Source organism: Rattus norvegicus, chromosome 5 (genome assembly GCF_021556685.1).
Source record: "Rattus norvegicus strain SHRSP/BbbUtx chromosome 5, alternate assembly SHRSP_T2T, whole genome shotgun sequence".
In the NCBI taxonomy this organism is placed as follows: domain Eukaryota; kingdom Metazoa; phylum Chordata; class Mammalia; order Rodentia; family Muridae; genus Rattus; species Rattus norvegicus.
In genome coordinates this window covers 73,328,687-73,341,392 of record NC_141538.1, presented here as the reverse complement: position 1 = coordinate 73,341,392, position 12,706 = coordinate 73,328,687, and the positions used below count along the sequence as shown (strand labels likewise).

General features: G+C 41.3%; 1 protein-coding gene and 1 long non-coding RNA gene across 7 annotated transcripts in view; one reads left to right on the top strand and one right to left on the bottom strand.

Moving 5' to 3' along the window:
- Slc44a1 (solute carrier family 44 member 1) overlaps positions 1-12,706 on the bottom strand; it is a 180,309-nt gene that overhangs the window by 85,721 nt on the left and 81,882 nt on the right. For all 6 annotated transcript variants that reach the window (XM_087551430.1, XM_087551431.1, XM_087551428.1 and 3 more), the window contains 2 exon segments: positions 11,929-12,065; positions 49-142 (listed from right to left, as the gene is read on the bottom strand). In XM_087551430.1, the coding sequence (XP_087407556.1) occupies positions 49-142; positions 11,929-12,065 (231 nt within the window).
- LOC102551474 (uncharacterized) overlaps positions 9,959-12,706 on the top strand; it is a 31,036-nt gene continuing 28,288 nt past the window's right edge. The window contains exon 1 of the long non-coding RNA XR_015620879.1: positions 9,959-10,102. This is a non-coding gene — a long non-coding RNA (uncharacterized LOC102551474). The remainder of the gene's footprint in view (positions 10,103-12,706) is intronic.

The window sequence follows — 12,706 nt, the reverse complement described above, 5'->3', positions numbered from 1 at the left end:
CCTATGAAAACAAAGGCTACAAGTTAACGACTTTACAATACAATTTACCTGGCTGGTACTGGTAGTTTGGGGCAAAAGGCAGAGGATTTTGCAGTCAGAGTGTACTCGGAAGGCTTTATGTTGTAGCTACACAGTGCTGAACCTGTTGAAAGAAGGTCACAGGTTAGCCGGTGAGCACAGGCTCCAACTGTCTCTCCTCAACTCTGTAACACCAGTGTACACCTTCAGTCGTTACACAGTCTGTAAAAGGCAGACTTAATCCAGGCTATGAATCGTCTACAACACTTTTCTCTGAAATGACCAACAGTTTAATGTACTTTAGGCACGAATTTAAATTACTGGACCCTTTATTGACTGTCATGTCGGATTCTCCGCCAGATGGCAGAGATACACACATCTCTTACTGTAAGCTTATAAAATGGACGTGAGGATGCTCACAAGCCAGGAGATAAATAAGCTACACGCAGGCAGTTGGTAGACATCAATCAGGAACCTGACTACTACTACAAACCCTGCACTCCACTGTAGAACCGTCTCTGATTCATGTTATTTTCCATTACTAATAACTGAAATATACTGCACACAGCATTGCATGAAGGTGGGACATCACGCTTTTTTTTTTCTTATTTAAAAGGCAGGAACCATCCTCAACCATAAATCACTGAACAAATTCAGGAACTGGTAAGCAGTCTCCAATTTCCAGACAGCTTATAATAGCTCAAATTCAACTTTTGGTTGGTTATAGAAAGGGTTTTTTGGTTATATGACTAATACTTATCTCAGTAACACGGAAAAGTCAGAATGACACAGTCTGCTGACTTTAGTGTGTACCGTTTTACTGAGCTGCAGATAGACTGGCTTCCATACTGGAAGGTTCACTGTACTTCAACACACACGAGTGTACAAGCAGCAAGCTGGTTGGTGCTGCTTTGGTTTCCCAGGGTACATACCATGTACACACATAAACCATCCGACTAACTGAAATTTCTACCAGTTTCTAAGTTAGCAAACATTATTGATATAAATTATTAATTTAAACATGATTAATATAAACAGAAAGGCTTTCATTGGTACTGTGAATGATAACGAACTCTTACACTGTACCACTATGAAACAGGCCCAAAATATACTGTGAAGTCTGCGTGGCCAACGTCACACTGAGTTAATTACAGGAAAGGCACTTGATCGTATCTCAGAGAAACGGAGAGGGAAATAAAAACATCCTGGTTTGCTTGGGACAAAACTGGGATTAACTTTAACTTTTATCTTGTTTGATCAATCAAACTAGTTTTTGGAAATCTCTGAGAAACAAAAAAATGAGAAGCAATGTCTCAAACCAGCCAACTATCTGGTAACCGTTTAGATATGAATTGCAATAACATATCCACCAAAACATAAGTGGTACCCGTGTCATGCAAACATAATGCAAAAATCATTGTTAAAGAAACGTTAGTCACACAGCACTGTTCTCCCAAGGGTTTTCTGTTTTTGATAGACTTAGAAGGGACTAAGTTTTTAAAATGATTTTCAGCTATTCTTTTTTTCATGCTGATAAAATTTCTTTAAAAGTCTAAGCACATGAGATAAGGCAATGTTGGGTGGTAAAATGTTTGTAGCTCTAGGTTTGACCCTGAATACTTAAGGGGTAAAAGAAAAAGAATATTAAGTGTGTCACTCCCTGGAAATTATTGTCTATCGTGTCTTAAGGTAACTGTATTCATAGCAATTATGGAAGAAAACTGACACCAACCAAATAGTTTAGATTAATCCTAAAAATAGCAAGTCCTATTGAGAAATAGCCATTTAGGGGTTGGGGATTTAGCTCAGAGGTAGAGCGCTTGCCTAGCAAGCGCAAGGCCCTGGGTTCGGTCCCCAGCTCCGAAAAAAAGAAAAAAGAAGGAGGAAAAAAAAAAAGAGAGAAATAGCCATTTAAAAGGGGGAAAAAAAAAAACAACGATGTCAACTATGCCATCAAGCACAGAGCACCCGATGTGACTGCTAACTTTTTTTTTTTTTTTTTTTTTTTTTTTATTAACTTGAGTATTTCTTATATACATTTCGAGTGTTATTCCCTTTCCCGGTTTCCGGGCAAACATCCCCCTCCCCCCTCCCCTTTCTTATTGGTGTTCCCCTCCCCACCCTCCTCCCATTGTCCCCCTTCCCCCAACAGTCTAGTTCACTGGGGGTTCAGTCTTAGCAGGACCCAGGGCTTCCCCTTCCACTGGTGCTCTTACTAGGATATTCATTGCTACCTATGAGGTCAGTGTCCAGGGTCAGTCCATGTATAGTCTTTAGGTAGTGGCTTAGTCCCTGGAAGCTCTGGTTGCTTGGCATTGTTGTTCATATGGGGTCTCGAGCACCTTCAAACTCTTCCAGTTCTTTCTCCGATTCCTTCAACAGGGGTCCTATTCTCAGTTCAGTGGTTTGCTGACTGCTAACTTCTTGAGCTAAACTGTCAGCAGAGTGTCTTTCAGAGACCAAGATGGAAACAATGTGTAAAAACGAGCCGCACTAACTAAAGTACTTAGCTTAGTGTTGTTTCTCTGCTGTTCAACACACCGCTTCATCTGAATTCAATGAACACAGTCTCCACCCCCTCCCGGCCTTCCCTCCTTCAGAGAAGGAGGTCACCAGGTGCAACGAGGCTCAATTTTATAAATACTTTCCCAGAATAATGCACAGTGAAAGGATAATAGCTTTATCTCCAATGGTCTTCTGGGACTTAGGCCAGTTCTGAGTAGATCCTGTATTCAACAGACTGAAGGGAAAAACGCCTTTGTAATACAATCAATCGGAAGGAACTTTCCACTGCTGCCTGCTCAGAGTTGATGGCTGGAGGAAGCTCAATGAAGCCATGGAAAAAACCTTGCAATGCAAACATTTCACAGTTGTTATATTTTCACGTTAGTCATGAAGGCGTTTTCAGTGGTCATTTTAAAAGCAGCACCTGATACTTGCTTTCTTTATAGCTGTATTATAAACAATGCCTACCACAAGAGGTTTAGACCCAAGGAGTTAGACATACAGGTTTGTTTGTTTTTTAATGCAAAAGCAGGTTAAAAAAAAAACCACCCACCCTTGAATAATGAAAAGTCAGAACTAAAAACAAAAGTTAATCTAAAGCACACCAGAGGCAATCCATGCAACTAGGTAGTGTTATTCAAAAGCTATCAAAATGAGTAATCTGAGAAGCCTAACTTGGGGATACAAACATTTATCATGGTAAACGCTTGCTCCCACTCTCAGAATGTTTAACTTCCATGGCATTTCAAATGTCTTAAAATGTTCAATTATTTATTCTTTGGTTCAATTTTAGTTATATCAACCCTACGAGGTCTATTCTATTACTACACTCTAGAAATTACAGATGAGAGAGAAAGAGAGAGAGAGAGAGAGAGAGAGAGAGAGGAGAGAGAGAGGTGGGAGGGGGAAGGAGAGAGAGAAAGAGAAAAAGAATCGGCGAGCTGTTTATAAATATAATTCTATGGTCTTATGTCATTTGTTCTTGTATTATTCGTTATAATCATAACCAGAGAGATAATCCATCAGGGTCCATCACCTACCCTGCCACATACTTGCTGTTATAGGCATCCGCCCTTCTGCTCAAGGTGACCTGTGTAAACTAGGTTCTGAGGAAGGTTCTGAAAAGCTGAGCAGAATTTCAAACAGCATCTCCTGTCAAGTCTCCTCTGACTCACCCACTTAGCTTCATTACAGAACAGAGTATCTTACTGGTAATATTTTCAGTCTATCATCTCCATGTTCAAAATATGGGCTTTTTGCAAATTATAACAGGTTTTCTAGTGGAAACAGGTAAAACTGGACTTAGTACATGTTCTAGTCCATCAGGTTACAATGTTCACATGCTTGTCACCCACCACAGGTTCTTGGTCTTGGTATCATGCCGTGTTGTAGCAGACATTGTTGGTTATGAAGGACTGTCCTATGCGAGGCAGGGGTTTACCAGCACTCTTCCCTTCTCCTCACTGGATTCCAATAGCTTCCCCCAAGTTGTTGCTGAAGCAACAACCAGAATGTGTCCAAACGCTGACAACCTTTGTGAGGTAGCTAGCACCACTAATGGTGTAGCAACCAAAGCCTGGATTACTGGAAATAAAGACTGTATTTCATTTACTATCACAGCAATCTTTATAAGTATGAAAAGGGGGCCCCTCAAAATATGATTTAGAAATTTGTATTGAATAGAAAAAAATCTCAAATTTGGGTATGTTTTCATAATAAAAATCAAATTCTATTGCCTTGTGACATCTAATGAATTTAGCTTCCATTTTTCTGATTTGGAAAATACTGTGCATTTATAATCTGGAAAAATAAAAAATCACTTTTCTGATTTCAATCTTTGTTAATTCCTGAAATGTGCGGACATATTTACAAACCCAAGAAGCATAGACATTTGCCAGGTGGTGCTACCTTGTCAATATGGTAGGTGCCCAGTAAATATTTGCTGAGAAAATGTTTTCTTAATTTAGTTGTTTTTATTTTATGTACAACTGTGTTTTGCCTGCATGTATGTCTGTCTGTATGAGGGTGTTGGATCCCTGGAATAGGAGTTATAGACAGTTGTGAGCTGCCATGTGAGTGCTGGGAGTTGAACCCGGGTCTTCTGGAAGAGCAGCCAGTGCTCTTAACCACTGAGCCATCTCTAAGCACACCACCACTTTCGTTTGTTCTTTGAGATCTGGGTTTCTCTGTGTAGCCTTGGCTGTCCTGAAACTTTTTCTGTAGACCAGCTTGGCCTCAAACTCACAGAGATTCACCTGCCTCTGCTTCTCTAGCACTGGGATCAAAGACGTGCACCACCCCCTATCAAGCAACCTGGTCTCTGACTTGAAAGCAATGAAATCATTTACTGGAATAGATCACTTTGGTCACTTATACACATTAAGTCCAGCCTTCTGTATCACTTACAAAAATAAAAGTCTATTCTAGTTGTATGTTTTAAATTATGTTGTTACCGCATGAAGGGAAAGCATACTGATATAATATTGACTGTAAACTTAACAGCCAATGACAATCAAAGGCTTATTAGTATTCACAGGCAGTAAAGTTTATCTAAATATCATATAATTTGTTAAAGTTTTAATAGCAAACAATAATCATTCTGAAAGCATCACTCAACACTGCAGTACTCAAAATGTGTCTGTGATCCAGAGTTGTATGAACGTATTATACTGTATATCAAAGAAGTACTTTACATTGTAGCAGTCTTTTGTATACTATAAATGAGATGTAAACAAGGAAAAAGGACGTGTGCCACCATCTCCCAGCTGCTAAGGGAAGTTTTAATATCTACACCAGGACTTGTAGGTCTTGTGAGGACAAGAAGTCTGATCCTGACAGACTGCAAGCTTCTTCCATGTGGGGCTAACATATGTATCTCTGGAGCATACTTGGTGGGAAGGAATTAGCTTAAATTTTGTTATCAACTGTAAACTTTCTTTCTTTTTTTTTTTTTATATAGAATGGGGTTTATTCAGGGCATGGAAAGGGGAGTTAAGAGGGTAGTAGGTGCAGAGAGAGAGAAGGGAAAGGGAGAGGGGGAGGAGGAGGAGGAGGAGAAGGAGGGGGAGGAGGAAGAGGAGGAGGGGGAGGGGGAGGAGGAGGGGGAGGAGGAGGGGGAGGAGGAAGAGGAGGAGGGGGAGGGGGAGGAGGGGGAGGAGGAAGAGGAGGAGGGGGAGGGGGAGGAGGAGGGGGAGGAGGAGGAGAAAGGCTGGCCATGAGCACGAGGCCGGGGGTGGGGGGTGGGGGGAAGGGACAGATGGGGAAGAGGGTTTGAGAGTAAGAGAGGGAGAGGGCAAAAGAGCAAGAGCAACTGTAAACTTTCTTTACCTTTCTAAAGATTCAAGCCATGGTTTGCTATGTTAGCAAGACTATCTATAGAGATGGATGGATGGATGGATGGATGGATGGATGGATGGATGGATAGATAGATGGATAGACGGTAAATGGATAGATAGATGGATAGATAGATAGATGATAGATATACACACACATACATACATATACACACATGTACATGATCTGTATCATAGAGTAATGAGAATGATAATAAATGCCGCATGTGAAATATTCCCAACAATCGAGGCTGCATGGTCCAGCTGTCACTTACAGCAAAGTTGTTCATTTCTACACTGTCAGAACAGAGCTAGGAAACAAGGCGCGTCGGTACAGCACAGAGCACTGAGGAGGGGTTGATAAATGTATGTTGAAGCAAACCTCATGGTTTTAACCACTTGCTAAGACCCAGCTGCTCGGACTGAACAATGGGGCTAGAGATGGCAGGCCGGCCTGGCATGGTGAGGAGGAAGAGGAAGAATTCCATAGCGTGTACCGGCATCTTTGTCACCTGTCACGCTTTGCTTGGGTTCAGCCAAAAACCTCACAGAAAACTCAAGCTAGCATCAGGAGGAGGGCAACTCATTCCCACTATGACGTACATGTTATTTGTGCTTTCAAAAGTCCTAATGAGGACGGAAAGAAACCCATCATCAGAAGCTAGAAGAGAGAATTCACACACCATGCCGAAACAGGAGCACAGAAGGGAGCTCTCAGCAGACAGAGTCAGCTTCTCTGTAGGGCATATGGTTGGTGAAGAGGAGGAACAAGAGGGATTAAGAGAAGAAAGGGGGTGGGTAATCACCTGGAGAGGATGCAGAAGAGAGATAATGAGTGAAATCAAGTATTTAGAGGTGAATTTAAAAAGAAAGTTCTCGCAGCAGTTTTGGTTAGATTGGAGCTAAGCTGTTTACCTGCCGGTGGCAACACGCGAGGATGCAGAATTGAAGATAAAGAGTGGAGAGGATGAGAAGTTATTAAGTGGCAATAGAGACAGGTAGGAAAATCTGCTCCATACTCTTTGGGAAAACATCGTAGGTATCTACAGTGTGGGCACAGACCCTGTATTCAGAGATAAATACAGCATGATCCTGTCCCCAGGAAATCCCCACAGGACTGCCAGAACATGATAAGAAACACCAAGGTTTAATATGGAGTCCTTACTGGTTTTGGTAACTGCAAATTTTAAAGGCCATTTTTAAATTGTTTTCTTTGCTAGCATTATCTATTTGTGAGAGTCGTGTCATATACGAATTAAGAACCATAGGAAATTTACATTTACACATTTATTACCCAATTCACATATCAGGAAGTATACTTTACAGATACCTAGATGTTTCTGCCAGCTTTTTAAAGATCCTCGAAATACAGCAGTACCTCCACACAACCAATCTATTTCCAGACATGTCTTCTAACCGCTCTACCCTAGTCAGGGATAGTTAACAAACGATTCCCACAAATACCCAAGGAAACAGTCCCTCTTCTTGTATAGAAGAAACAAAGATTTGAGAGAATACTTTATCTAATGATTTTGTTTCTTATAAACACTGCTATGGGACCAAAGAGCTTCCTCTTACAAAAATTTTAAATAATTTCTAAAGATAATAAAAGTTCGTGTGAATGGGTGATTTTTAAGTGCTAGAAAATACCCTCAAATGTCACATAAACTTAAAATTCTTTGAAAAGAATTTATATTTTCATCCTGGAAAGAAACATACAACCTTACCCTGAATTTTAAATAAGACTTAGAATTAGCATCCTAAAAGTAACTCACACATGATCTTCCTCTTTCAAGAATACTTTTTTAAAATTACCATAAAATATACACAACATGGAAGTTAGAATGCTATCGGTGGCTACATAGCCAGTGATGCTCAACGTAATCACAGTGTTCGCCACCAGCACCGCCATTCATTCTTACAACTTCCTTCTTGAAGAATGGTAACTCTCTGCGCATTAAGCAGTAACTCCCCCATTTTATCCCCATTACAAGCCCTACCGTCCACCATTCTACTTCCTGTCTTGATGAACTTGCTCACACTAGGGATTTCAAATGAGTGGATTTCCCAACAGCGTTTGTCCTTCTGTGGAGGGCAGTGTTTGTCTCTTAGCGTGACGTCCTCAGTCCAGCCATGAACAACTGTGGCCTGTGACTAGATTTACTTGTTTCTTCATGTGAAATAGTTTCATCAGATGCATATTAACACATCTTTTTCTTAATTTGTTTCTCTGAGACACGAGACACCATGCTCAGCTTAGAATCTTCTTAATCTGTTAACCTGTCCATGGACAATCCAGTTGTTTCTGCCTCCTGGCAGGTAAATAACAGGTAGAGACAGAGGCTGAGTAATCGTTTCTTCAGATCCCGTTTTCAATTCTTTCAAGTAGATACATAGGAGGGGACATGCTGATTTAAGGGAACCCCAGGTCTCCACAGCAGCCATGCTATTTTGCACCCCCATCAGTAGTGTCAACAGCTGATTCTTCTGTAACCCCATCAGTGCTGTGATCTTTTTAATGGTGGATCTTAAAGGAGCACAAACACTCACATTCAGTACATTTGAGAGGACATATTAAAAGGCAGTCTAAGACTAGATCATAAATCTAAGTGTCAGATAAGACATGCAGGATTTCTGGGCCATAGAGTAGTGCTGACTGAAACCTGAGAGCTGAGATGGCTGTAGTGTGGTCTGGATATGAACCACTGACCAGGTAGAAGACTTGCAAATATTTTCTCCTGTTTCAACTCTGTTGATCTCTGTCCCTTTTTACATACAAGTTGGAGATTCGTTGTTTCTTTCTTTCTTTTTTTTTTCTTTTTTTGACAAGGTTTTGCCACATAGCCCATGCTAAACTATGTGCACCCTCCTTCCTCAGCACTCTAAATGGTGAGGTCACAAACACGCCACCAGGCCTGGTTGTGTAAAACTTTGAACTCTGACATCATCCAGCTCTTCTTCTGTTTCTTATGCTTCTGGTGCAATGTGGATCCATTCAAGAAAGTACTGTGAAACCTCATCCCAAGGCCTTTGCCTCCATTTTGTTCTAACAGCTAACTAAGCTATTTCATGGGCTTTAATTATTCTTTCCTAGCGATCTGAAAACTTTTCACTTATGCCTGCATCACCTCTCACAGAAAGCTCCTCTCTGAGGTCTGTAAATGTGAGCTCAGAGGGCCTTAACTTCCTAACAGAGACTCAACTGTGTACAGGGGCACAGACACCAACAAGAATGTAAGTTACAATAGACCAAAGAGGGGGTACCAACGCAGGATGGGAAAGAGGACTGTCTCAGAGATGACAGTAACAGTGAGCTTGTCAGCTCCAGGTTTGTGTTACCAATCTGAAGAACAACATAAGCTCTTCAGAGAAATCCAGGAAGTCCAGTTTCAGGGATTGCTGTTAAAGCAGGTGCACGGGTATCTACCCAAAGTTTCCTCTCTTGGAATTTTAATGAAGTTTCTATGCTTGCCAACTAAAGTTACTGCTTTCCCCACCCTCTATTGCCTGGATGCTCTCACTATTATTGTTGTTATGTATCATGAATCAGGATCCCACCGTGTAGTCCACCCTGCCTTGGAATTCACCATCCTCGCAACCTTTCCTCCCAAGGGTTGGGAAGACAGGCATTCACCACCATGCCCAGATTTTTTATCATCTTGTAAACCAACTGACTCCAAGGCCCAAGGGTGCTGGCTATTTACTAAAATATTTATTAAGTAATGCTTCCGAGATGCAAAGCTACCAACTCCACTGGAAGTGTCTTCTTAAGGTAGATATGAATAAACTACACTTGGTATCACATCTACTTATAAGGATACTGGCCTAGAAACGAAGCATGCCAGAGCAAGCCACAGGCCATTTCTCTTCAAGAAATCACAAGAGCAGGTCACATGGAGGGCAAGGAATTAGCCTTCACTTGGTACTCCTGGAGACACCTCGGGTTCAAGGCACCAAAACTCACATCTAGTATGTTTGAAGAAGACACATAAGGAGATAGTTTAAGATTCGACCATAGCTCTGAGTGTCATTGAAAACTCTGAGAACTGATCACAACTGTTTACAGCAGCTATACCTAAGGGACTGATGGGGAGACCGGATGTGGAGAGACTCTAACATTCCACTGACAGAAGGATAATGGAACAGGTAACAGCTAATTCCAACTGTCAGAAACATTTTTACTAGCTACAGTTTTAAATATTTTTCTCGTATTGACTTTTGATGTGTTGATCATCAATCCTAATGAGGTAGGTACAGACACTGCCCTCTATGACAGTCATGGGGCTGGGGATCGGAGAGGTCAAACAATTTGTTCAGTGTCTCTAGGTTAGTAAACTGAAGAATCAACAGTTGCATCCAAATAATTTACCCAAGAGCCTGTACTTTTATCCGGTGAACTACACCACCTACCCGGTACTCGTGTCTAAGGAACCGTACCTCATACCTAAGGCACGGTATAATAGTTACAGAGCTGACAACTGTAGCACAGGGCTTAGCAAGGCAAAGACGGGGTCACACCTGGGCTTCTGGGCTTTTCAGTGTCCGTCACGAATTCAGTAGTCTTCACACCCTCACGTTTATTTGGATGCAGACGCCTGGGCTCTGAAAGCTCTTCTGTCTCTTCTTGTGGAGGAGCCAATGGCAGACTCTGAATAGGAATCCAGATCCACACTGGTCCATACCCTTCCCACTCTCTATATTAAGGGTGGTAGGTCAGGGATATCACCTGTCTTCTTCCCTTCAGAGAAGCAGCATCCTGTCTGGGAGGACCTAAAGGCAGGCTGGGATAGGCATGGTTATGGCTCCAGGCCTGTTTTAGCCAGCTACATGTTACATAGGGTAAATATTTGAGTCAACAAGTTGTTGAAAGGATCTAGCACCAGCCTTGAGTTCAGGCAAGCTGGAAGGTGTGAGAAGCCCTTCACAGAAAACACAAACATGAAACCTCAGGGAAGTTCAAAACATGGGCCAGAGGGACCATTAGCATGCAGTGCTCTACAACGAGTAGTTTCAAAAATACTCTAAAGAGAACTGCAGCGAACCCTTTGGAATTGAGGACAGCACCTGGACACGAGAATTTCCAAAGGGCAGAGCTGATTGCAGTGAACTGGCTCTGCTGGTATTCGCTGCTAATCCCTGTCTTTTAACCTCAAAAAGATCCTCCAAACTATTCTGAGAAAAGGTCATGATGCAACATTAAATTTAAGAGCAGAACATAAAATTATATGTACAGCAGCACACTGAAAAGAACTGATGGAAGAAATTTGATTATAGCTCTTTCCATTCATTCCTGCAGCTTTCACCATTTGCTTTACACATGCATAGATTATGCTGTTAACCGCAGATTACACATAGGCTGGGGGAGTGAAGGCGGGGGGGGAGGGGCAGATTGTGAGATTTAAACAGGCTTTGAAATAAGGGGAAAACTGAACTTTACATAGAGTATTCTAATAATTCCTGAGCTATTCTATAGCACACCTAGTCAGCGGCAAGTTCAGATTTCACCTGTAATTCCAGCACGCGCAAGTTCAAAACATCAGAGGATCATCAGGTCATGGGACCAGCTCAGGAAAGCTCCTATCTCAAGACAAAAGACCAAGAATATCCAACAGGTTGTGTTGAAAGCACCTATTTGCACATCACAAGAATTCCCTTGGGAATCATCCCACCCTGGGGAAATTCTGTTTTTCTTTCTTTTCAACAAAGGTGTGAGTGAGATAATCTATTTCTGCTTTGTTTTCTAAGACAAGAGATCTTGCTACGCTGTCTAAGTGGACTTAGACAACTAACTGCACTTAGGCTAAGCCATCCTCCTGCCTCAGCCTCCTGGGTAGCTGGGATTAGTCGCACACCACTGTGCGCAGCAATTCTAGAGTTTTAGTAATCTCCCGAGTTGGCGCTTGTATTTTAAATTAGGAAGTCTAACATTGCTTCGGCTTTTATTTTTCTCTTTAAGGCTGTTTTTAATAATGTATTTAGTTTGAGGACAAGTGTATGCTGAAATGCAAACATACAGTGTTTAAGTGCGAGCACAGGGGACCAGGCGATCAATTTGCACAGTCTGAAATCTCACCATTGATCTCGGCAAACTTCTGGACGTCACTCAGGGTTTTCAACTCCTGTCGTGGACATGCCGCTACACACAGTGCCATAGACTTGATCTTCCTGTTTATCAAGTCCAGATTGCATGGGTCCAAAAAGAACACATACCTAAGGCACGGAAAAAAAAACCAAGATATTATTTTGCAAAATACACATGGCTCACTGTATATTCAACCAAGCCCCAAAGCGAAGCACAGACTACACACAGCTACACCATCACCATTCCCCAAACAGAACCATCGGGAAGGTTTGAAAACAATGACTTATAATGCTAACAAAGAGAATGGAGTAATTGAAGGAATTAATAGTTTTCACAATCTCTTTTCCTAATATTTACACTTTATAATAGGCAGATTTTATCATCAGAAATCATTTTCTTGCTTTGATAAACGTGTACCAAATACTATTAGAATACCCAATGTTGCGACTTAACATATATTACAGTTGCCATGGAAACTACAAACTTTGCTTAATGGATATTATCAAAATGGAAGTAAGTATATTAATGAGCCTACACTGATATGAATGGAAACTTGAATGAAACCTAGAAAAATATACAGTAACATCAGAGCCCTCTAGGCAGGTGGGGCTCTCGTTTCCTTCCTTTTCCTTTTCAGGGTTTTCCCTTTCTAAAAATAATTCAGGGTACATTTTAATTGGAATATCCACAATACATTTCCTATGTATTTTTTTTTAAAACTCATAGCAATTATATAAAAAATAATTCACACATCCTAAATTATATCCTA